Raw genomic sequence first — 24,918 nt, 5'->3', positions numbered from 1 at the left:
TTTCTATAACACTCCAGGTAGCTCACAAACTCAGTTCTCACAAGCTTACCTCTCACTTAAAAGTTGATGGGGCAAAAATAAATTCCCTTTAGCTGACTCCTGTCCCATATGGGATAGGACAGTGGTGGCGAACCTTTGGCACTCCAGATGTTATGGACCAATTGGCCATGCTGGCAGGGGCTGATGGGAATTGTAGTCCATAACATCTGGAGTGCCAAAGGTTCGCCACCACTGGTAGGATATATGTCAATTTTAAAAGGCAAGTTGATTAGTTTATACATTTTTATCTTGTCCTTTGTTTCACGGAGTTCAGGGTGGCATACAAAGCTCTTCCCCACCAAATTCTATCTTCACAACAACTCTGAAGCCTTATTTATATATGGAGAGAATGAGGTAGGAATGAAGTCAAGGAATGCACTGAGATAGAGAATCAGATTTTGGAATGTCTCCACATGCTCAATATTCCTTGCAAACAGAAAAATGCTACATCAAGCAACAAGGAAGAGTAATATTTCTCCCTGTTTGATAGTCTTCTATCTACCGGGAGCTTTTTATGCAAAGGAGCATTCAAATAGAAGAAACTCTACCTTCAGTCTAAGGCAGCGCATCCATTTGACCAACTTATTCATTCAACCAGGGCTAAGGTAGATGACATAGAGATAGCAACCAGCCCACTGGCCTTCATGACTTTGTATGGATCTCCAAGGACCTAGTGGATCACCATAGTGGTTTTTGCATGCTTGTGAGGGTTACAGCCATAGATTTTGCAGAGAAACAAAAACACTGTTGGAAGTAAGGAACTTCACCTGTATGTTGCAGGAGGGCTGGCTCGTGCTTGGCAGGTCAACAAAATGTGTTCCTCTGTTGACCCTTCGGGAAAGATGGTGTTGTGTGGTTGCTCTTCAAAAACTGGCCCATGGTTTCTTACGGTACTGTCTGCCGACTGCCACACTGCATGTTGAAAGAAACCTCAAGTGCTCAGTTTGTGAATGAATATAGAAAAGCAATAATAAAATGTTTTATTTTGGATGTGCAGAAAGGGACTGTGTCATCATTTGAAAGAGACACTTCACCCCACCCAAGATAGCCTGTTCCACTGAGATGAAAGGACCAGTTTAATAGGAGACTCTTAAAAGCTGCACAGCTGATTCACTAGTTGGTTGACTCCTCCTTTTGCAGGACACAGAGCCTACTGTTTAAAATTTGTTCTCATAAGCGTGATTTTTTCTGCAAAGCTGACTTCCCGGCTGGGATAAGAGCACCAGGATAAAAGCCTCCTGGTTAAAGCAGTCCTTTAACCCATGTTTAGAGAATGACACAATTCAGCGACAAAGGAAGGAAGGAAGGAAGGAAGGAAGGAAGGAAGGAAGGAAGGAAGGAAGGAAGGAAGGAAGGAAGGAAGGAAGGAAGGAAGGAAGGAAGGAAGGAAGGAAGGAGGGAAGGAAGGAAGGAAGGAAGGAAGGAAGGAAGGAAGGAAGGAAGGAAGGAAGGAAGGAAGGAAGGAAGGAAGGAAGGAAGGAAGGAAGGAAGGAAGGAAGGAAGGAAGGAAGAATGTCTAACATACTGAGCCTTGACAAATACATCCCAAAGTTGAAAATCAAGTAGCTGCACTGGAATTCAGTTTCGGTAGACTTTCCTACCTGTACTCAGCCATTATTTGAAAACATGATTCCCTCTTAGAGGTGATGTGTCACTTTACAGACACACTAAAAGCAGGCAATCTAGATGCAGCAGCAGAACATCTATGATTGGGTGTGCCTGATTTTCATGGGTTGGGGTGGAATTTCAACAGCAAAAGGGCATGCAAAGAGTAGAGAAAGAAGAACCTTCCCTCACCCCAATCTGCCTCTTACCTCCTCAAACAATTTTCTGCTCAATAAAGCATTGAAGTTGGCAATCACTGGCTGAAAAAAAGTACTTGAGAGAGGAGTTTTGAGCAGGCCAGAAGCAAGCTCAGAAAGGATTCCACATTCCTCAATTTTGAACATTAGTTTGTTATTAAAACGAGGCCTCTCTAATATTTCAACATGATGGGGACAGTTCCAGGTTTAGATATGTGGAACTGCCATGTCAAATTTGTGCGCATGTATTCACATGTCAAAATGAAATGATTTGGATGAGTAGAATACACCTCTTGGAAACAAGAGATCACAAAATGCGGACAATTCAGTCTGTTACATTTTATGGTCTTTTGGCTCATTGTTTACCATTCTTTCTCTACACCCATGTATGTGGTGTGGGGGTGTACAAACATAACCAAGATTTCCTGCCTTCATTATACAACATTTCTTCAATTGGAAGCACAGTAGTCATAAAGAGGAGAGGAACCCACATACTTTGATGCTTTAAAAGCAAACCTTTAGCACTCCCTGCTCCTAAATATACTAATTATTTTTACAAGGACAGAATCAGTCCTTATATTTCAGTAAAAAATGACTTCAGTTATTCATCCAAAACCTATGGTCTATTTTTAAAGACAAGGAAAGGACTCAGTATTTGCATCTCGGAAGGTGGATTTATTATTTGTGGATATATACATCTCTGTGTATGTGTGTGTGTACAGCATACACACATGTCCGTGGATGAGTGCAAACCTGTCAAATGTGAATAACAGGATGACACGTTATATAGCAGATGAAGTGGACCCCACTGTTTGAATGCCCACAATAAATCTGCTACCCTCTAAGAAGTCACTCAACTCTTTTTTTATTTTTGCTGCAGCAGACTAACATTGCTGCCCTGGTAGAATCTGCATAAAGAAGGTGAAACATGAATAGTGGAGTTAAGTCATGGGGCAGCAATATCATACTTAGGGATGATTCCAGTCTATATCCACTGACACCAACAGGATTAGTTTGGACTAACTCTGCATAAGATTTCACTGTTCATCTGCAACAACAGTTCATATACATAACTTTACTTAAGTCTTCTGTCCTTTTTTGGAACACACACACACTTTTGCTGACAATAGACTATCACAGCATTACTTAAGATAATGAATAGGATCCTATGCTCCCTCTTAAGCTTTGAAAGCAGTGCACTTCTCCTGTGTCAGCAGGAAAAGCCTCTGTCATTGCCTGGGCCAGCCAGAGGCGTAGCTCCAAGGGGACAGGGGGGCGATGCACCAGGTGCATGCCCCTGTGGGGGCGTTCCGGAGGTGTGGCGTGGGAGTTCCGGGGGCAGGGGCAGGGTGTTCCAGGGCAAGACGGGGGTGGAGGATGCACCGGGTGCTTTCCCCCTTTGCTATGCCTCTGGGGCCAGCTAAAGTGCAAGGACATAGTGCTGGTTTAGGATGACTGTCATCTGTTAATGCCATCTCAACAGTTAAAAGCAGCTCTACACAGGGCTCAGAATCATGCAAAAGTTGAGTAGTTCCTCTCAGCATGTCTTCAGAACTTAATAAATAATGCATGATAAATAATTGCAAAATATTTTGTGTTTCAAAACCCTATTTGTTAAAAACTGAAGTTTTTGGTTCCAAGTATCTGGGGATTTAAGGGACAGAGGCCAAACCTGGCTAAGCTTCCATTTAGTTCCACATCTACTGACTGTATCCCCTGTTGCCCTTTGTATGTTCATGCAATGATTATAGACGGCAGCTGTCAGGTATTGATTGTGGAGAGTGCAAAAACATCAGCCAAGTCTGCATCTGAGTTTTCAGGCTGTCTGGTGAAATGCCAAAATAGCAAAGATTTGCTTTAGGAAACAGATGGGAAGATATGTACAAGAAAAACTGCCAGTCTTTGCAAAGGACTTGTGAGAGATCTGTGTTTGTGGGGGAACAACCTTAGATGGCATGTACCTTTTCATATGGCTGTGTAACACTAAGGCCCACTCAGCACAGGCCAATAAACATGGGTGTAGGACGGTAAAACACCCGTTTTTGGGGGAGAACTTCACACAGATTCCACCCCTAAAATGGGTCTGACCAAACTATTTTTTTAAAAGAATCATGCTATTCACAAATCTTTTAAAAAATCCTGTGTTGCAGCTGCTTGCGAGTGAACGGCCAGGCAAGAGGTGCTTTATTTGCCTATGTTTTTCTTTCTTTTTTAAATTGTGGCTTACATCTGCATAGCCATGAGACATCAGCATGGTTGTGGGGGTTCATTTGTGCATGCCTGTGTAGCTACACATCGGTGGGAAGTAAATTTTTAAAAAATAGATGAGTCTCCATGTTTCTGTGGGCTCCAATGGCTGCCTGCACGGATGCATGCGAATGCGAAAACAGGAAAATGGGTTACTTTATCCTCACTGCAACCTGCTATACATTTGCTGTGTGGAAGGGGTCTTACTCTCAGATCTACCTTCTGAATGGAGCATTGTATGAGTTTGTTATTTACTTGTTCCATTCAGACCCTTACTTTTTACCAGATGGAGACCACAATTGGCTTACATTGTTCTCCTCACCTCCATTGTAACCTCACAATAACCCTATGAGGTTACTGGCCTAAGGTCTTTAGCAAGCTACCAAGGTGGAGAGGAGATTCGAACATGGGTTTCCCAGATTCTATCTGACTCTCTAGTCACTTCACTACACTGGCAAAGGGATCTGAAACTGCATACATAACTACTAGGGAAAAGAGAGATCAGCATAGGAATCAGTCAGCAATGCAGCCCAGGACATGCGACTTTTAATAGTACCCTGATACACAGCAATAGCATTTATTACCATGTATGAAAAGTTTAACCTGCTAATTCTGCACAACTGCATGAGTTGGCAGAAAAGCTGGCAATCCTACCAGTAGCTAGCTTTGGAGTCAAGTGGAGCAGGAGCTTTGAGGAAGCTCACAAAACTCCCAGAAGAGAAGGGGACCCAACTAATATTCTTGCCTCAGCTCCATCACACTGATGTTCACAGGCCAGAACATGCAGAATCTGCAAACAGTTCTGGAAGTCTGGATTATTCAGGTCCATACAAAGATCAATAGATTGAAAAAAATTATAAGCCTATAAAAGAAACAGGGGCCAATTATGCACGAAGGTCTGCCATAGCAAGATTTCTTGTACAGTATTTCCTCTAGCTCCACTTTCATTTTCCATTCTCTGTGGCAAGCAAATCCACTTATAGCACAGTATTAATTTTGCTTCACTGCCAGAGTGGGACAGACTTTCCAGTAGGCACCGATTTGCCCCAGATTTCTTCCCTCTGCCTACAGCCAGCTCTCCTAGTCTCACCCCCACTCCCTTACACTGCTTTGCATTCTTCCCACTCACCCTCCTCCCTGTTGTTGACTACTTCCAACTTCTTGTCCTGCTGCATCTCTTCTACTGCCCATTGCCTCCCCGCTTCTACAGATCTTTAGATTAAAAAAAATTAAATAACTATATCAATAGATTGATAACTCAATACTAATACTAAAAAATGTAAAAATAATAAGACATCAGTCCAAACATTCAATTTGCCCCTGCATTTGATCAACAAACTGGGAAGTCTCCAGCCTCGTAGTTTTACACACAGACCACATTGGGAAAGACCTTTCAGTCTTGATGCTTGGGTTTACAGCACATTGGGATACAGACTATTGTGAACCTGGGGAGCTTAGCAAACAGCAGTTCACATTGTCCTTTTGTGGTTTTCCAGCAATCTGTGTTCCAGCAAAGTGTACAGATGCCTTATTTGAGACTTTTCACCTTTTTAATGTCAATATATCAATCTGTTAATAGATTGATAGTTATATATTAAAAATTAAAGCATGTATGCACGATAGAGAATCTGCAAAAGACTGCCGCCGCCACCCAGATGCAAGCAAAAAGACAGCTGGTGGGTAATGCCTGCCCTGCTGCAAACAGGGTTGTGGGTAATAATGCCAAACATGCCTTGAAACAAAGATTCCCTGGCCAATTCTCTTTGAAATTGCAATGCATAATCGGCCAGGGTAGTATTATTATTTATTATTATTATTTATTTAATTTGTATACCGCCCGATCCCCGAAGGGCTCCTATAGTACATAAATATTTAAAAATATATAGTACATAAATATTTAAAAATAAATGGCAAAAAGCAAAATACATGCAACCAGGCACTGCATTGCCTTGTTTAGTTGCAATTTCAGTAGGAATACAATAAAGTATACCCTGAAGAATTTGTGTACTTTTATTATGAAGAGAGAAGAGAAGCAGGTCCTAGGAAAGAAGGAAAATCATCAGAAAGAAACCAAGGAAATGGCACATAAGGGGAAGTTTTGAGGAAGCTCACAATGATGGGCAAACCTTCACTTAGGTCCCAGAGAGATTTTCCTGAGGCATCTTTTTCTTCAGAACTATTTCTAGATTCTTTTGAACAATTATTTGCTCTCATTTTACCAGAAAATCTTCTTGCTGAAGACATGCTCGTACTAATATTTACAGGTATTGTGCAGGAAGAAAGACAGGTGCATGTATTCATCTGAGGTTAGCCAAGATAATGTTAGTTAGCTCTGCTCAAGGATTCTTTAAACATCATAAACAGGTTATCAAAAGAGCTCTACCCCTGTTTTTAGAAAAATTCATCTCCAGTTTCCTTAACTATGGCTCCTTGGCTTTTTGCATGTAGAAAAAACAGATCTGGAGTCCAAATTTAGTCCTCTTTAAAACCTGCTCTTGATTTTGCATGTAGAAAGGGAAGTTTTATTTGTTATTTTATAGACCTGGACTATCAACCAGAACCTTACTCCGATGGTTTTTGGAGGTAGCCATATTTAGCTATTCTTCTGCTAGGCTTAGGTACACTGATACTGAAGGATATTCATCATTCCATTGTTTGTTCTCCAGATATATTGTATCATATGCTAAGAGCCATTAGTAAATGCTCCTGCAGGCCTTTGTAGCTCACTTATTCCTCATGGTCTACTTGAATACAGAAAATTCAGCTGGTTAACAGCAAACCCTAGGTTTGCCTTGATGTTGCCAACATATGTGGGTCAGACCAGTTTCCACCCAGGCTAATTGCCTCCTGATCTAGGCCAGCCATCTTCCCAAGAGGCCCAAAGAACATTAAAAGGTAATTAGATATTTATAAAGGACATCGAAGCAGCCTCTCCCCAAGATGATGAATTAGCTCAAGGCATTATCTAATTCTCAGCCGTCTGAAATGAAAAGCTTTCCCACTGAGAGATCAACCTTTTAAAGTGTAGCCTGAGACATCTAGGAACTAGCAATTGTTTGGATTGAGCAGAAAATGGAGATTTGCGCATCAGGTGAAGATAAAGAAAATTTCTGAGGAACTAACTAATAAGAGAGTGGTGTGGTAAGCAGGTGGATGATCTCTACTGGGCAGAAGGGCGAAAAACAAAACCAGTAGAACTATTCAAATACATGTAATATACAGTAGGTTTCAACTGGTGCCTTGATTTGTTGCCTTAGATCTCCTGGTCAGTGAAATCAGATGCCATTATTCCACCACACAATAATATAAATTCCACAATAGAAACATGTATAAACCATATTCAACATACATGATCTACCTGACAAACATGTGGGGGATTCCCATCCAGTGTGTTATGGAATGTCCAAATCACAAGCTCCAAATAATTATGTGTTCTGAATGAAGGCCCACATTAATTTGTACTTGTATGCCTGGTTTAAGCCTTCTCCTGGCTTTTAAGACAAGATAGACCTAATTCTTACCTGTAAAACATATGACAGTTAATGAAAACAAGCCAAGTTCAACAGATGACCTCATTGTAAGCGTCGAAATGCAGACTGCGGCTCAGCCAATAGAATGGAAGAGAGGGGAGTGATTCTGTAAGACACAAAAAGGTCTATTTGAAGCTTTTGAGCAGGAACAGAAGAGATATGAAAGAGATCAAGGTAAAATTGTAAGACCCTATTAGCAGTCTGCTTGATCTGGTGCCATTCTGAAGTAGAATCCTATTACCCAGTAATAACAGATACCCATTAATTAGGAATGATATGAAAATTGCTATATTTTGTTATAACCAATAATGAATCACATGCTATCCACATGCCACACCAACTTTCAAGAATTCACATATATGAAGAGAAAGAGGAAAGAGTTGATCAGGACACAGTCTTAATGCTGGAAGCCTTATTTGAACAGTTCTGCCTAATCCTCCTACCAAAATTTCAACTCAATATATAAAAAAAGATTGGCAGCCTCCTGTATCATATCTGTTGCTCAACTATACCGCTTAAGACTGCAATTGAGGAAAACAAGGTTGAATTCTCCCTCAGGCAAAGACATTCACTGAACAATTGTACCCTCTGAACAACTGTACCCTCTATTTGCATCTAACATACCTACCACATGAGACTTCTGATTGTAGCCTGGCTCTTGGACACATTCTTAGCAAGTATTTCGCTAATTAAAAAGATGGTTTTATGGAAGGTTTTTCAAGAACTAGACATACTGATTTGGGTCATAAATTTGAATAAGACCTTATAATCAATTTGTTTTCTCTTCTGATTCACAACCCAATTGCAAACCAGAAATAGTCCTCCTCAGATTCCATCTGCCTTTGAGTGTCTTCCCTAAAAGTCCAGATAGATCCCTCAATTTCTTCCATAGCTCACAATTCATATTTGGCATCAAGGAACATGTGAACCTGTCTTACATGGAATCATTGATCTCTTAGAATCAATGTCAGGGAGCAGACTTGGAAGCAATTGGAAGCAGACTTGGCCCAATTCTATGGCAGCCGGGGGGGGGGGGGGGGACTGGTTGATAAAGGCAATATGGTGCCAAACTGGCACATTCGCCATCTCTATTGGCATAAGGGGAAGTCCCGCTGGCAGTAGATTGTCCTTAGCCTGGTGTTAGGTCAAACTGATAAGATTTCACCTCAGGGTAAATGTATGCTCTCAAGCTATCTAGAGATGAAGGAATCCTAATAACTCTAATTGATGTGGCAGTGTTGTGTATGTTATTTAATGTTATGCATTCTATTGCAGCCTGGGCAGTTTTTTGGGCATAGGGGCACATCCTTATTGGGTAAACAGGCGGCAGGGGCCTCAATAAGAGGTCTGGGGTAGTGGAGGGCTTGTCGGTGCAGGCCTGGAGGTCCTGTTTCAAGCTCGCTACCCCCGGCAGGAGGGGGTGTCACAAAATGGGTTTGCGCCCAAGTGGCACCTAGTAACCTCCTGTCCCGATCCCCATGGGGGACGGTGCCGGGTTCAGTGGTTCGCTGCCCGAAGGGCCAGGGGTCAGCCGTGGGGCTGACTGAGGCCAGGTTCAGCGGTACACTGCCTGGTGGCCAGGATGTGTCCCGTTTATGCTCGCCCAGCTTCCTACAGTCTCTGTTATTGTTAATAAACCGGGCTGCGGCCATTTCCAACAAATAAGAGTTATCTTGTCATTACTGGGCAAAGCGAAGTCCACACATCTGCACGCAATAAATTCCTAAGGAAAACTGATGATATTTAAAGTTTTCTGCAAATCAAGTTGTTTATTATTATTATTATTATTATTATTATTATTATTATTATTATTATTATTATTATTATTATTATTATTATTAGGTCCCAAAGATGTAAAGGAACCCTCTCAGGAGAACAGTTACCTGTAACCTCTTGCCAGAGACTTTGTCCAAATCTGGTAACAGTGTCAAAACTGAAGCAGCAACATTGCTCTGTAAATAACTGCCTAATTTTGAAATTTGCCTGTTTTCTCTTAGGACAGAGGGAGGAAACTCAATTTATTTAATTAATATATATTTTAGTTAAGGGAAGGACAAGATTCGCATGCCTATATAACATCACTTACGTGCTACGCTAATAAAGTAAGGGCTACTCAGTTCTTGATGGGCAGACTGATTATGTTTTGGTGATAAAAATTTCCTCAGTGTATCTGCAACTTCCATGCAGGCCAAAAATGCAATGGTTAGGGTCTTGGATCTATGCCACCAACTCCATTTAGCCCTATGGAGGGCTTTCAGGCAGACAGGTTGGGTTTTGTTTGTTTTTTTGCTTTGTTTTAGCTGCCTCCTCAAGCAACTTGAAAGCTGTCTGGAGGTGGTGATGCGGCATGGCAGTAGTACCGTCCCTGGCCACCTTGGGCTCTGGATTGGGCTGCCCAAGTCATGAAGCAAACTTCATGGCTGAAAGGGGATTTGCTCCACATCTACTAGCTTTTAGGCCAATACTCTAACTACTACACCACACTGGCTGTCAAATATTTCAGATGAAGGCAAAGAAAGAATGGTTTGCCTGAAACCATGTAGTGTGAGTGTGCTAAGATGAAAACTAACCATCTTGCAAAAGACTCTGAGATGCAAGACCAACCTGTGAGATTTCTATTTTAAAAAAATCAAACATATCCAAGATAAGCACTTTGTGATCGGACACAGCAGAAATAACTGCTGACCATATTTAAGTTTTACATAGAAATAGTCACAGACTGTACTACTTGCTTTGCTGTCTTTTAAGTGTACTTTCTCTATAATTATGTGCTTCCTCAAAACTTTGAATATATATTCCGAGTGGCTAAGATTCTCATCTTTGTGTCTGTCTAGCTACAGAGATAGCTCATCAATTAAATAAAAATAAGAAAACTATATATTGCCAGAATCAGTAGGACCAGCTGAGTACAACTATGTACTTTTGGAGCTGAAAAGGTGCAGAGGATCGGAGCCTGCAAAGCAATCGTGTGGGGGCTGCCTTTAACAGATGGCAGTAGGGAGAATCCTTTAAGATAGACACAAATGCTGGGTGCAAGTTGAGCGTGAAACTGACCAGACAGCAAAATGGTTGGGCAGGAAATAGCCTCTTTTTTCCCCTCTCATGCCTTACCTGTCTGGAATACAAGCCAGAAGCCGCCTCATTTTAAGACATCCCCAGGATGTCTTATCTTGGACGTGCAGAGTGAAAAGAGGCAGTAGCAGTAGCATCTTTTGAAGACATCCCACAGACATCTTTTTTGTGCTGTATGGAACAGACCAAGGTCTCAGGCAAAGATCTTTCACATCACTTACTACTTAATTCTTTTAAAGGCTGTGAATTGAGTCTGAGATCTTCTGCATCCAAAGAACATGCTGTATCACTGGCCATAGTTCTCACACATTATAGGTACTTTATGGTATTTTATTACATGTTATTCATTTATTTAGAACATTTCCATCTGATCAAGGTCCCCAAGGCAGCACATATAAAAACATTAATGCATTTGAACAATTAAAAATAATATCTAAAATGATAAAATAATTCAATAAAAGCACATAAACAACACCACAATCCGGAAGGGTAGCTAATAACGATGGGGAATGTGGGGCATAAATATTCTAATAAAAAATAATAAATAATAAATATAATTGGATTTGGCCCCTGGGCCGCTTGAAAAATCATAAAAAAGACACAAGTTCCGCACCTTGTAAATTTGTTTATTTATTTATTTATTTATTTATTTATTTATTTATTTATTTATTTATTTATTTATTTAATATATTAAATTTTTAAACATTCAACTATTGGAGTAGCAAGGCTTTACTTGGACCAGAAGTTAGCTTTAGAACCGGGAAGTGATGAAAAAACTACAGCCTGTCTCCCTGAGAACGAGCTGGGAAACACCCATCCAGATGTCCTCCCCCTCCAGTAGAATGAGCAATATTATCCATATTGTATTATTGTCTGTATCATTCCAATTTTAGTATATGTGCTGCTGTAAGTTTAAAAGAAAAGAGTGTATTATTGTCTAGCTATCTTTTCAGTCTTCTTCTAATCACTTCTGAGGCTATTTTATTGGAGCAAGTATCGTCTCTGTGCTCATACAACTTTTCTTAAATTTCAGGTTAATTTCAACCAAGAGACAAAAGCTCACCCACAACATCTGAAAATCTCAGGGTGTTTTCTTGAGCCTTTCTTTTATCTGTGAGCATATGAATATATTATCAATTCAGGAAGTCATTACAGGAAAACACTACTAAGTTATATTACTAGGGCACTGTAGTTTTCACATGAAACACTTGGAACACTAAACACATCTTGAGTGTTCAAAATGATTCATACATATCTTGTAATGCAAAGCATTATAACACTTGGCATTTGAAGTACAGATGGCAAGAGGTACAAATACAAAAATGAGTTTAGTGTCATGGATGAACACACCATAAAGCTATACTTTTTTCTTTCTTATTCACTTGTTTTCACTACGTTCCTGCCATGCATATCTAGCAAGAAAGTTTTGCTGTGTCTGCACTGTTTTGGACTAGGCTGACCACCTGCACAGCACCACTCAGCTGATTCTTTCTCAGAAGAGTGCAGGTAAGCAAAATATTTTCCATATTAAGAAAAGCAAATCAAAAAGCAGAATCAAGATGTCCTGTGACATGGCAAAGTGTGCAACCATGCATTCTCCTTACTACCCGACCCTGGCCAACTTGGTTTTCAGAATACCTTGTCTAACTGTGGCATATCCTGCTCTTTGTCATAAGAAAGTAACTGTTTTTTCCACATATAGAAAAACATAATATATTACTGACAACAAACCGAGCCATAAATGAATGATGTGTCATTTTTTCCCCTTCATTTCTGTTCCCTTTCTATTTCTATATGCTTGGTTTGCACAGTGGAAAGACAGTATAGCCAGTAAGACTCCCTTAGGATCCGCAAAGTCAGCAACCTGAGCCCCCTCTGTTTCTTACCTCCTCAAATCCTTTTGTCTATGCAGTGTAAGACACAATCTCATCCAAGATTCATCTGCTAACCAATTGAAACATCTGGAGTTCATCCAAAATCCAATATTGCTTATCAATTTATAACCAAGAACTGAAGCTTTATAGTGTTTGTTGGTCTAAAAGCTGGATTCAGTGCTAAAGTCAGAGTTATGAGATTACTGAATAACAACTGTGGATCAAGAGTCTTTCTAGATCTTTTTTTAAAAAAGACAATGTAGAATTTGCATCTTTTTCTTCTGTATAAATTCAGTAACTATAACCAGCATAACAAAAGTGACATTTGATTAATCAAATTAGCAGATCTGTCTCAAAGACATAGGAGGTGCAGTTAGAGCTGAATGAGGAGACATTTCTAATTATAATTTCACTCTTCCATTTTCTTGCTTTATAAAATATAGATGCTATATTTGAGTGAACGTGACTCTTACCTCTTTTCTCCTTCGGCATTTATCCTAACCAAACTATAGTCCCCAGGGACTGAATGGCTGAGTAGACAATCACATCATGGAAAGAGAAAACTGTTAGTGTGTTAATTCTCCTTTCTCTTTTTTATCTCCCAGTGGACCATTAGTCACTAAAATTTGAACTCCTCCCATCCCCCACCACATCCTGTTGCTCTGAATTTACAGGTTTTTCTCCTATTGCTTTCAAAAGTATGCAGTGGTTATAATGCTTAGAGTTCAATGAATCACATAATGACATTTAAATCACTAGGGCTCATTCCACACATGCAGAATAATGCACTTTCAAACTGCTTTCAGTGCTCTTTGAAGCTGTGCGAAATAGCAAAATCCACTTACTGAAGCAGTTGTAGAAAATTGGTTTTAGCGCATTATTTTAGCATTATTGCAGAAGGAACCATAGTCTTTCTATACTGGGCCTCTTGCACACCTCACGTTCTGCTAAAAGAACTATAGCAGTTTTATAATTTATCATCTTTTTTTATGGAATATTTATTGCAGGTTATCAGAGTGGGTAATCCTTAATTCTATTTAACTAGCAACATTGAACTTTATGAAGCTGATACTAGTCACTTAAAACCAGGGTTGGTCTCAGCTTTTCAGGCATAAATGCTAAACCAGCAACACACACACACACACACACACACACACACACACACCATTCCAGTTCATCCATCTCTACTACCTACTGTTGCCAAAGTTTTACCATATACACTCATGTATAAGTGAACCTGAGTATAAGTCAAGGCACCTAATTTTACCACACAAAACTGGGAAAACTTATTGACTCGTGTGTAAGTTGAGGGTGGGAAATGCAGCAGCTACTGGTAATAACATCACAGCATCACACGCTTGATGGGGATGGGGTGGATGGGAAAGCTGTCACTGCCTGTGATCCATGGGCAGAGCAAGTTTCTTGGGGATGGGAAAGCGGGCACTGCCCATGGACCCTGTGATCCTGTTCATCTATATATACATGAAACCTATCAACAGCAGTTGAGTTTTTAAAAAGCATCAGACATTGGTATCCTTATATACCATTAGTGGATCTGTTACTCCATTACAGAGACTTGGTATTATTTTATTTGGGATCCTCTGTGTTTGTATTGTTCATTGTTTTATTGTTGTTGTTTATAATTTGTTGTTGATTAAGAGTTGTGGTTCTAGCATATGAATGTTTAAATTATTTTCATTAAAATAGATTTGTGCAGTTTGCATTAGAGTGAGACAGGTTCTTTTCCTTTCTTTAAACAAGGTCTGAAGATCTCCTAGAATTAGGATTGATCTCCAGACATCAGTTCCCCTGGATAAAATGACTACTTTGGAGGGTAAAGTCTATGCCATGGCAATATACCTCACTGAAGTCATGCCCCTCCCCAAACACTCCCTCCCCAGGCTTCATCCCAAAAATCTCCAGGTATTTCCCAACCTAGAGTTGGCAATCCCGTTTTAAACATATTCAGACTTACACACAACAAGATAAATAAGCAACTACTGAATGCATGATTACAAGAAGCTGCAGGCAACCCCTGCTCTCTAGTGAGCGTTTCTTTACAATTAACATTTATTTTCTTTTTGGTCACAGCCCTGCTGTACATTTTGAGGTGCGGAGCCTAAAAAACATAAAGTGTGAGCAGATGATGCTTGCCTAAAAAATTCATTCTGTGAATGGCAAACAGGAAGATGTGGCTACCCACATTTTCAAAGGGGGCAAAAGGCATTATGTTCTCCCTTCTCGAAGACTGTGCCTTAGCTGCCTTTTCTGGTATAAGATTCTGCTCATGGATGCCACTGCTAAAAATTCCATTCACTGAAAGAGTATCTGATGCTGCATGAAAGAACAAGCATTAATAGTCAAAGACACATTAGCAGTCTCATAGGGGCCTGTGAGACCCCATATGGATCCATTATCAAGGAACTGATGTTACATCCAGATGCTTACAGTCCTTCTGGGTCTTTCTGCCTTTCTGCCTGATTGGGGTCCTCTGGAAAGCTGATGCTGTTTCTGGGAAATGATCGTGGAAGAGAAAATTGCACTCACTTGGTCCTTCCCAATTCTGTGATTTTATATGTATTAGCAGGACCAGCTCTAACACTGATTAGGGCACAGGACATCTGGCCTCCTTACATACTCTCACCATTAGTTAACCGTCATGGACAGCTAGACATCAGACAAAACATATTAAAGATGGCAATCAGTGTGGCACTTTCCTGACAGTAAGACCCATTGAGTAATATGAGGCTTACTTTTGAGCAGCCCTACTCCCTAAGACATCCAACTTCCAACATTTATCTAATGACCAAAAATCCCAAACTGTTTTTTAAATGTATGTAGCATCCAGTATTCCCCTGAATTTTCATGTGTCAAACCAGGAACATTCTAAATCAATAAGACCTAATGCTGAAGCCAGCTTTACCTCCTTGACTGGACTTTTGAGGAAGTAAGAAAAAACACCCACTCAGCAAAGGGAATATGAGACAATGATAATGCATTACCATACCAATATTGTTCAAATTTACTATTCAAGGGTTTCTGGCTCATATTTGAGTCTTGCCTCAACTGCAGTGAACATTTTTTCTAGGTCACTGCATTTGTGTGTGATACCAAGAAGAATGCTGGACCCAATGAGACCTCGGTTCAAATTCACACAAAGTACACTGGTTGATCTTGGGTCAGTCATTAATTTAACTCATGGGGTTGTTATCAGAATAAAATGAGAAAGGGGAGAAAACAACTAAGTGGAACTGCCTCCCAGAACACCCGTGTGATGTCACTTTGCTCACTTTCTTTAAATGCCTCCTCAAATCTCAGCTTGTCTTTGATTTTAATCTTCATCCCCTGATGAAACTAATCTGACCTATGACAATTTGTCTCAATCTGCCTCTCTTCTCTTCACGATGTTCAAGTCTGAACTGCAGGCTCCTTGGGCAAGGACCTATCTTGTTATATTCTCTGAAGTTTCATGCACAGTAATGATCATCTATAAATAATGATTATAACATCTTGAAAGGAAAAAATGTGAAAATATATTTTATGTTTCTGGAATGGCAGATGCTAGCAGTCTTACCTAAACCTAGGGCATCAAAAGTGCATTCATAGTAGATTCCTTTCCTTTCATATTAAAGCATGGACAGCCCACTCTCAAAAACAGAGAAAGGTAAAATAGTTCCCAAGCTGAAGACATCTCCTTGCAGTATTCTATAAAGCAAATGAATACTCAAGTTGCTTTCAGCCCTACCCAAGCCTGATCAAACAAGACTAATTTTCTAAACAGACGTCTAAGTACACGATAGCTATCCTGTAGTTATTGTCACAAGATAATTAAATTTCTTGTCCATTTAAGAAAATCACGGTATTTGCCTGTACAAGACCATAGTTAAATTTGTGTTTAATTATAACATCGGCTAACCAATCTGTCTTGGCAAATATTAAGAATTGTCCTTTTACAATGTACATATTTATATTCTGTGCCTTCTGGCCACCTCTACACCACAGAGCTGTGGGAATCAAAAGGAAAACCAACATATGCTCAATCATTTATGAATGCTGTTTGACTAGAATTTAAATGTTCTGAAAGTATACTCTTTAGTCTTGAACAAACTGTGCCTCTTGCATTTCATGTTTTTACCACACTTTTGTAAAACATTTTCCCCGCTCTGTGCATATATATCTGCTGACTGAGGTTGCTCTTATGCAACTGATGAAATGGGCTCTAGCCAACAGATGTGTTGTTTAAATTGCCACAAGACTCTGCTATGAAAAAAACAAAGATATTTTTCTTTAAGTGATAAGGCAACCCTATGACCATGGCTATGTTTGCTGAGCAATTCCATGCCAACACAGGCAAAGTACAACATTTGATACCGCATATTGAAGTCAGCCTCTATTCTGGACCTACTTCTGTATCTTTGACCGGAATCTGGCACACAGTTTAATGGGATGAAGCTTTTCCCATCATTTTTCTCCATGAGGAACAGGATACCTTGCTTAATTTCTACATGTCAGGCTGCTATTAAAGGCACAGGAGCAAGGCAACAAAAGAACAGATAAAAAGTCTGGCAGGTGTGAGATGCTTACTTGCTATAAATTACACAGGTTGCAGAGGACAATATTTGTGCCAACCTTGTTGCAGAATTGTGACTATTGTCATGTTAGTCATTACAAAATGTCATCTAGTCTGAAAACCCAGAATATGATCCATGTAAAATCTTTTATTAAGGATTTGGGGCTTTTCTTTTGAACTACCATGGGCTGACAATTTCCTTTCATCTCATCCATATATTTTCAATGAACATATGAAGCTGCCTTACACTGAATCAGGCCATCAAGGTCAGTACTGTCTACTCAAAGTGGCAGTGCCTGTCAGGCTGAGGGCTGTCACATCACTACTACCTGATCCTTTTAACTGGAGATGCTTGGATTTGAACCCGGGATCTTCTGCATGCCAAGCAGATGTTCCACCATTGTGCCATGCCCTCTCCCCAGATAAGCAGGGTTAAAGAAATCCCCAAAAATCCCCAGAAACAGAATAGCAAAAATGAGCATTTAAAATGAATAGCAGTGCTTAACCTGAGACTAACCAGAATTAATCATGATTATGCATTTGCCTTTTAAATGGGTTTTTAAAACTCATGCATCGAAGACTGGGTATATATAAGAGGACACAGCTTCTAGTCATGCTTGCGCCTGGCTTTTCTTGTTTATCACCATGGGTTTGCATTTCTTAACACTGCTGTGCCATTCTACAACCATTCTGAGCTACTTCTTATCACATCCCTAGGCTGTTTGTTCTGCTAGCAAGCCATGCCTCCATCTCTCTTCTCTGTCACTATCACTCACAAACACTTGCCAAATGTCTCTGTGGAAACTAGAATACCAGTGTCAGGCCAATCCCTTACCCCTTTCTGGCTGACTTGCCTTTTCAAATCACTTCTACCAGGCATCTCAAATCATGCCCCTTTACTCCTCACGAGATTCACACGTGCACCTGCTTTGAGTTGTTCTGATTCGCTCTGACATGCAGTGGGAACAGGGTTACAGGGCTTGGTAGCTCACTTCCACCCTTCCTGTCTGTCAGCCTAGAACTAAGAACTGAGGTTTAACAGGATGAGATGGGATGTTGTCTTCAGCAATGAATGCAATTTATTAAAACTGAATAAATGAGTGCAATTTAATCCCTTGCAATCAGGAGACCAGTAGAGATCCTGTGTGAGAATATTATTGTTTCTACAGCTGCAGTATCCTATTCCTGATGCTGTTCCAGTGGCTGAACCAAGGAGAAAATGTTTCATACTGGAGTTTCATTTATTAAGGCAAAAGATGCTGCAGAAACAAAGTGCCAGATTTATATGCATGCAGTTTCATTTGCAAAGGGTATGCAATGATTGGAGATATATTCCATATCAATTTCTTCATATTCATAGTTGTAACACAAACATTCATGTATCTCATAATAAAGGAAGAATAACTGTACCTGATGGAAATAATTTCTGCCCAAAATGGATCCAACAACAAGATTTCAATTTCCCTTACATTTTGAAGCATTCAGAGTAGAATTGCTGAGGAAATTACCAGTTTCAAAATTTCAGTCAAATTGGTAAGCATTCTTGAAAATCCTGACAAATAAACTCTCTCAAGTGAACAATAAATGTGTTAGGCTTTGAGATACTATACAATTCCTGGTCTTTCGCCTGCAACAGATCAGTATGGCTAATTCTCAAGAATACATCACCCTTTGCCCCTATAATCTATATAACATGTGCAGTTAGTCACATTTTGCAGAATAAATAAAATAATTTTAGTATACAAGCGCAACACATACACTAGCTTATTGAATATAATATAAATTATAAATTCATTTGTAGTATAATAAAGGCAAAATATATGTCCTCTCCATGGTAAAAGATTTTCAGACCTCTTCAATGAGATGCTTCAGCTACTGGGAACCAAATGGCTCATTCCTACCATTTTTTCTATACCTGAATATAACAAGCTGCTTTCTCACACATCTGAACAAGAATATGACAAGTGCTGCAGAAAGGGGGAAATTCATCCAACAAATTGTTTTCTTCTAGGGACATGGAATATGTCTATTCATGGGGGAGCGAAAACTGGACGCTTAGAATCTGCTCCTAACTTCATGATATTTCTACCTGTTGTGATGCAGTCACTGAACATAAAGACAAGCAAAGTGCTAGTCCATGATTTCAAAGTTTTCTCTTTGACTGGGGTTTCAAGGCATGTTTGCTGCAGAGATATAGAGTCAGGACTGGGTCACTGAAAGACTGATTTTAGGTTTCCATTTGCTGTTCCCACTGTTATGAAAGGATCTAGAGCAGTGGTTCTTAACCTGTGGGTTGCATCCCCTTTGGGGGTCGAACAACCCTTTCACAGGGGTCGCCTAAGACTCTCTACATCAATGTTCTCCATCTGTAAAACAGATATATGTTAGGGTTGGGGGTTACCACAACATGAGAACTGTATTAAAGGATTGTGGCATTAGGAAGGTTGAGAAACACTGATCTAGAGCAATGCAGACAGGTAACACAGTACCTCATCAGCTCAATGAAGGATTAGATCAGTACTAGATCAGTACTAGTGGGATTCAAATCATTTAACAACCAGTTCCAGTGGTGGGATTCAAATCATTTAACAGCTGGTTTTTTACAAGCACCATTTTAACAACAGTTCTGCCAAAGTGGGGCAGAATACATGTTTCAAGATTTTTTAAACCTTAAATAATAGCACCAGCAAGGGTACTGAATAAGGTAGAAAGCATTAACAGGCAATAAACAAAAATTACCTGGTTTTTTAATCTTTTGCAAGAAGATCATCTTTCTTCCTCATTTTACTTATAATTCTGAAGACTATAAGTGCAATTGTAAAGAGAGTTACTCTCGTCTAAGTTCATTAATTTCAATTAAGTTAGACTGAAGTAACTCTGCATAAGATTGCACTGTAACATCCAGGAGTATCTATATTCGTTCTAACCTCCTCCCCTCCCCATGTATCCCAATGCTACATGGGGGAGGGGAGCTTACTTCTTTAACCCTGAATAATAAAGAAAGAAATTTGCATGCACCTGTTAATTTTGTTCAATTTATTATTTTCAGAGAGGAAGGAGGATAAATCATTCAGCATGGGCTGAATACCTATTTTCTAACATTCAGTAAATTCCATTCAGCCATTCTTCAGGCTTCTGTGATTTCTCCAGGATTCTCACATGTGTTCAAGCCAATCTTTGCATACTGGATAGCTAGAAATGTAGCTCATCGATGTATCCACAATGCTGAAATGTGCATACAACACCAATAATGTAGTTAGAATGTACTGGAATGCAGGCAACACTACACATTTTGTCTGAATTTGAGTGGCTCAAGGCCTTTATGGCTTCCTTCTATGTTGTCCATGAACACGAAGGATGGGGCACACAATATTGTTATAAATGTTACAAATCCATGTCTTGAGCTCAGGACACTGTACAATATCAACAGTATGAGATACTACTACTTTCTTGTTAAAACTCATTACTTGCCAACTGAGGAACAGGAGCATTGCACAAAGATACTACCTTCTATAGATGTTCCATTCGTATGTGTACACAATGTGCATACACAGGGAATGGCCTCATACCCTGAACTGCATGATTACCAACTTGTGAGCACGTCAGCTATGCTTGGAAAGACATGTACATAGGTATTTGTGTAGGTTCTGGCCACATATTTAGGAACATTTTCCAAGAGATCAGATCTCCAAATCCAAATATTGCATCTTGTGAAGTATCCGATATAGTGCAAAACCTAATGTTTCATCCATAGACATCAACACCCTTCACTGCCAAAATATCAACCTTCTCAACAGAATGTTAAATGATGTATGCTTGTAACTGAAGACTCAAGATCAATTAAACAAAGCGGTAATGGCCATGAAATTTGCCTTTTTCCACAGCAGCTGCACACTGGGTCAACATTTTCATTGAGCTATCCACTACCACCTCAAAATCCCTTTCTTGGCCAGTCACACCAGCTCAGATCCTATCAGTGCATATGTTAAACTGAATTATTAGCCCCAATATGGATCACTTTACACTTGCTCACATTGAATCACATTTGTCATTTCAATGCCCTTTCCCCCAGTTTGGACAGATCCTTTGGGACAGATCCTTCACAATCGGTTTTTGTCTTAGCTACCCTAAATAGCTTGATGTTATCCGCAAACATGGATGCCTTGCTATTCACCCTGAACGCCAAATCATTTATGAACAAGTTGAAATGCTCCAGTCCCGATACAGATCCCTGAGTGACTCTGCTGCTCACATCCCTCCATTGGAAGGTATATGCAAAAAATTAACAGAAATGGGAGGTGACCATTCAGACATTCATATGGTTTATGCGTTGCTCCAAATAAAATGTTGACATGCTGATCTACTGCAACTTTTGAAGGGGAAAGAGCCTTGATTGCATTCATAAACAGAATTTTGGAATGCTGCTGGGATTAAAGGGGAAGAAGCTGCCACGCTCCTTCCTTACTGTACTAGTAATCCTCCCTCCCCTGCAAGACCCCCAGTGGCATTCTGCTTTTGCCATTTGGCAAGCTCTACGTGCCTGCTTTTCTTCCTTGCTTGGCTAGAATAGTAGAACCTAAAGCAGTTAGATCAGCTCAAAATTCTGGTTTTTTCCAGATATATCTAATAGTTTCCAGAATGGATCAACTACTTATCTTTGGCTCTGCTTACAGTGTATTGTAGATACTGATTTCTTAATTCCTTAATGGAGGCAGACTGCTAAAAATCTGCTACTAATTAATGTCTCCTGGCTTCACACCACACCCCGGCCACTGGCTGTGAAGTGTCAGATTTTACAGAAGATCATAAATGTTTTCTTAAGCTCAGCATCCTCAGAAAAGTCATTTTTAATGCCACAAATTTCCTCCCTCTTTTTTTTTAGGTTAAGTATCACGTATATGCAAAAATCAGCACCATTTTAGAATATAATTTAAATTACAATTCTAGAATTCAAATCTGACTTTTTTGAAAGGTGACCTTGAGGGATAGTTTCAAAACAAACTGGAAATAATACTGGCTAATTCTGTTAAGGATGTTTGCCACATGCCAGGAACGAAGGGAAGATTTTGATTCTTCTGGATTGAGGGGAATTATTATGGAAAACATAATCTTAAAATATCCACATTTGTGCACTTGGACATAGCCAGTACAAGTGGCATGATCATCCATATAATGAGATCCTGTATCAATACAAATATTTCTGTCCTCTGCTTTCTCCTGCTGAACCTCTTTGATCCTGCAGGTCTGGAATTTGAAGTGGAAGAGTTTTCACTTAAGAAAGAGCCTCTACATTCCTATTCCCTCTTGGATCTATACCCCTTTCTTTATTTTAGAGAATATTCAGTACTTTTGTCACATTATGTAATCCACATTCACACATCAAACCCATTTGCTTACCTAACAACCAATGCACTTCACATTAGGCATAAAGAATGGCAACAGACCTGGAGCAAGGTGAGGAATTAATCTGGGCATACAGAAGTGAGCTACCACTCCCGTTATTCCATTCACATTCATACCAATGGATGGGTACTTTTGTCCAGTGAAATATGTCAGAACTAGTTGTATCAAACCAACTGGTACAAAAAATCACATTGTTGGCTATAGGAAGATACACTAGTTATTGCAAGTTTTTGCTAGCTGTGGTATCTGGCTACCAAATACTATTTTACTAGAATAGTTAGCTATAATAAGCATAGATGATACAAGTGAAAATGCATGGTACTATCAACAGCCAGGCCAATTTTCACCATGCAGCTCAAGAGACTGTTGAGGCAAATAACTCGAGTCCACCCCACCATGCATTTCCAGCCTCAGAAACATTGATGATCAGGTCAGTGGTAGGTGCTTGGTGCCTTGCACGATGATCACTGGCTGTACAGTTATGATGAAAGTCTTGTAGTTTCAAGAATACCATGCAATTGAGGGGATGTGGAAGAACATGCTGAGGTTGCTGCAGGGGCGTAACGAGGCAGCCCTGGGCAAACTGTAGCCCTGGGCAAAACCTGAGTTGGATGCCCCCCCCCCCATGGGCGGCCTCTCCACCACGACCAAATTTTTTTTTTGCACCAGGACATTGGTGTCTGCAGGGAGTGCCTTTTTAGACATATCAGCACGATAATTTCAGCATATCATCAGGAGACTGTCCTTATGCTACTCCCCAAGTTTGGTGAGGTTTGGTTCAGGGAGTCCAAAGTTAGGGACTCCCAAAGGGGGTGCCCCATCCCCCATTGTTTCCAATGGGAGCTAATAGGAGATGGGGGCTACAGTTTGAGGGTCCATAACTTTGGCCCCCTGAACCAAACTGCACCAAACCTGGGGGGGGGGGTTATCATCAGAGCAGTCTCCTGATGAGACCCTGAAAGTATTGAGACTGTGCCTTCAGAAATGTCCCAACCAGCAACCACCATGGACACTAATACAGAAAACTCAATGCAGAACAAAGATTGTTAGGAGCAAATTTTCGCTTGATGTTCTCTGCAGGGGCGAGCTATTTTGGGCACTGTATCGGCATAAATTTCAGGATATCATCTAGGAAATCTTTCATATATGGTACAATTTCACTGTGGTGCAGTTTGGTTCTAGGGGGTCCAAAGTTATGGACCCTCAAAGGGGGTGCCCCATCCCCCATTCTTTGCTAAGGAGATGAAGGCTACCCTTTGAGGGTCCATAACTTTGGACCCCCTGAACCAAACTGCACCAAACTTGGGGGGTGCCATCATCTCCAGATGATACCCTGAAATTTTGGTGCCGATACATCAAAAAATGCACCCCCTGCAGGAACATCCTAGAAATTTGCCCAAGAATCTTTGTTCTGCATTGAGTTTTCTGCATTGCTGTCAATGGGGGTTGCAGGCTGTGGGGGGTACATTTCTGAAGACACAGTCTCAAAAATTTCAGGGTCTCATCAGGAGACTGCCCTAATGATACCTCCCAGGTTTGGTGCAGTTTGGTTCAGGGGGGCCAAAGTTATGGACCCTCAAAACTGTAGCCCCCATCTCCTATTAGCTCTCATTGGAAACAATGGGGGATAGGCGCACCCCCTTTGGGAGTCCAAAACCTTGGACTCCCTGAACCAAACTTTACCAAACTTGGGGGTAGAATAAGAACAGTCTCCTGATGAGACCCTGAAATTTTGGTGCCTCTAGCCCAGGGGTAGGGAACCTTTAACACTCAAAGAGCCATTTGGACCCGTTTTCCATGGGAAAAGAAAACACTTGGAGCCGCAAATAATTTTTGACATTTAAAATAAAGATAACACTATATATATAGGGTTTTTTTTTACCTTTTACTCCGCTCATTCTGAGAAGCGCATGGATGCGCCTGCCCCTGCTGGCCTGCAGGGCTGGGCAAGGATGAAGCCAGTGGCTCGGCCTTGCCGGCCCCCGGGAAAGCACCTGCCCCGCTCCAACAGGGCGGGCGAGAGGGGAAGCCCGCGGCGCGGCCCAGCCGACCATGGGCAGTTGGTGTGCCCGCCCTGCTTCCTGTAGGGCGGGCAAGGATGGGGCCGGCGGCTCAGCTTGTGGAGCCACAGTGCAAGGGCAGAAGAGCCGCATGCGGCTCTTGAGCCACAGGTTCCCTACCCCTGCTCTAGCCTAAAAACTGCGCCCCCTGCAGGCCAAAAATGGAAAACCACTAAAATACCCAAAAACGAACCCAGCATTTTGATGCCCCCCTGGGCAGCTGCCCACCTTGCCCAATGGGCATTACGCCAGTGGGTTGCTGGATGAAATTTAAACCCCTAAGGTCATAGAGAGGAAAAATGGTAACCCACAGTGACAAAT

General features: G+C 40.7%; 1 protein-coding gene across 1 annotated transcript in view; it reads right to left on the bottom strand.

Moving 5' to 3' along the window:
• Nucleotides 1-24,918, bottom strand: part of CNTN2 (contactin 2) — a 75,204-nt gene that overhangs the window by 43,543 nt on the left and 6,743 nt on the right. The window contains exons 2-3 of the mRNA XM_048497055.1: nucleotides 7,610-7,724; nucleotides 807-951 (exon numbers count right to left, since the gene is read on the bottom strand). Coding sequence (XP_048353012.1) covers nucleotides 807-951; nucleotides 7,610-7,664 — 200 coding nt within the window. The 5' untranslated portion in view covers nucleotides 7,665-7,724. The remainder of the gene's footprint in view (nucleotides 1-806; nucleotides 952-7,609; nucleotides 7,725-24,918) is intronic.

This window comes from Sphaerodactylus townsendi, linkage group LG05 (assembly GCF_021028975.2).
Source record: "Sphaerodactylus townsendi isolate TG3544 linkage group LG05, MPM_Stown_v2.3, whole genome shotgun sequence".
Taxonomy (NCBI): Eukaryota; Metazoa; Chordata; class Lepidosauria; order Squamata; family Sphaerodactylidae; genus Sphaerodactylus; species Sphaerodactylus townsendi.
The sequence above is the reverse complement of the archived record's forward strand: the minus strand, read 5'-3'. Positions and strand labels throughout refer to the sequence as shown.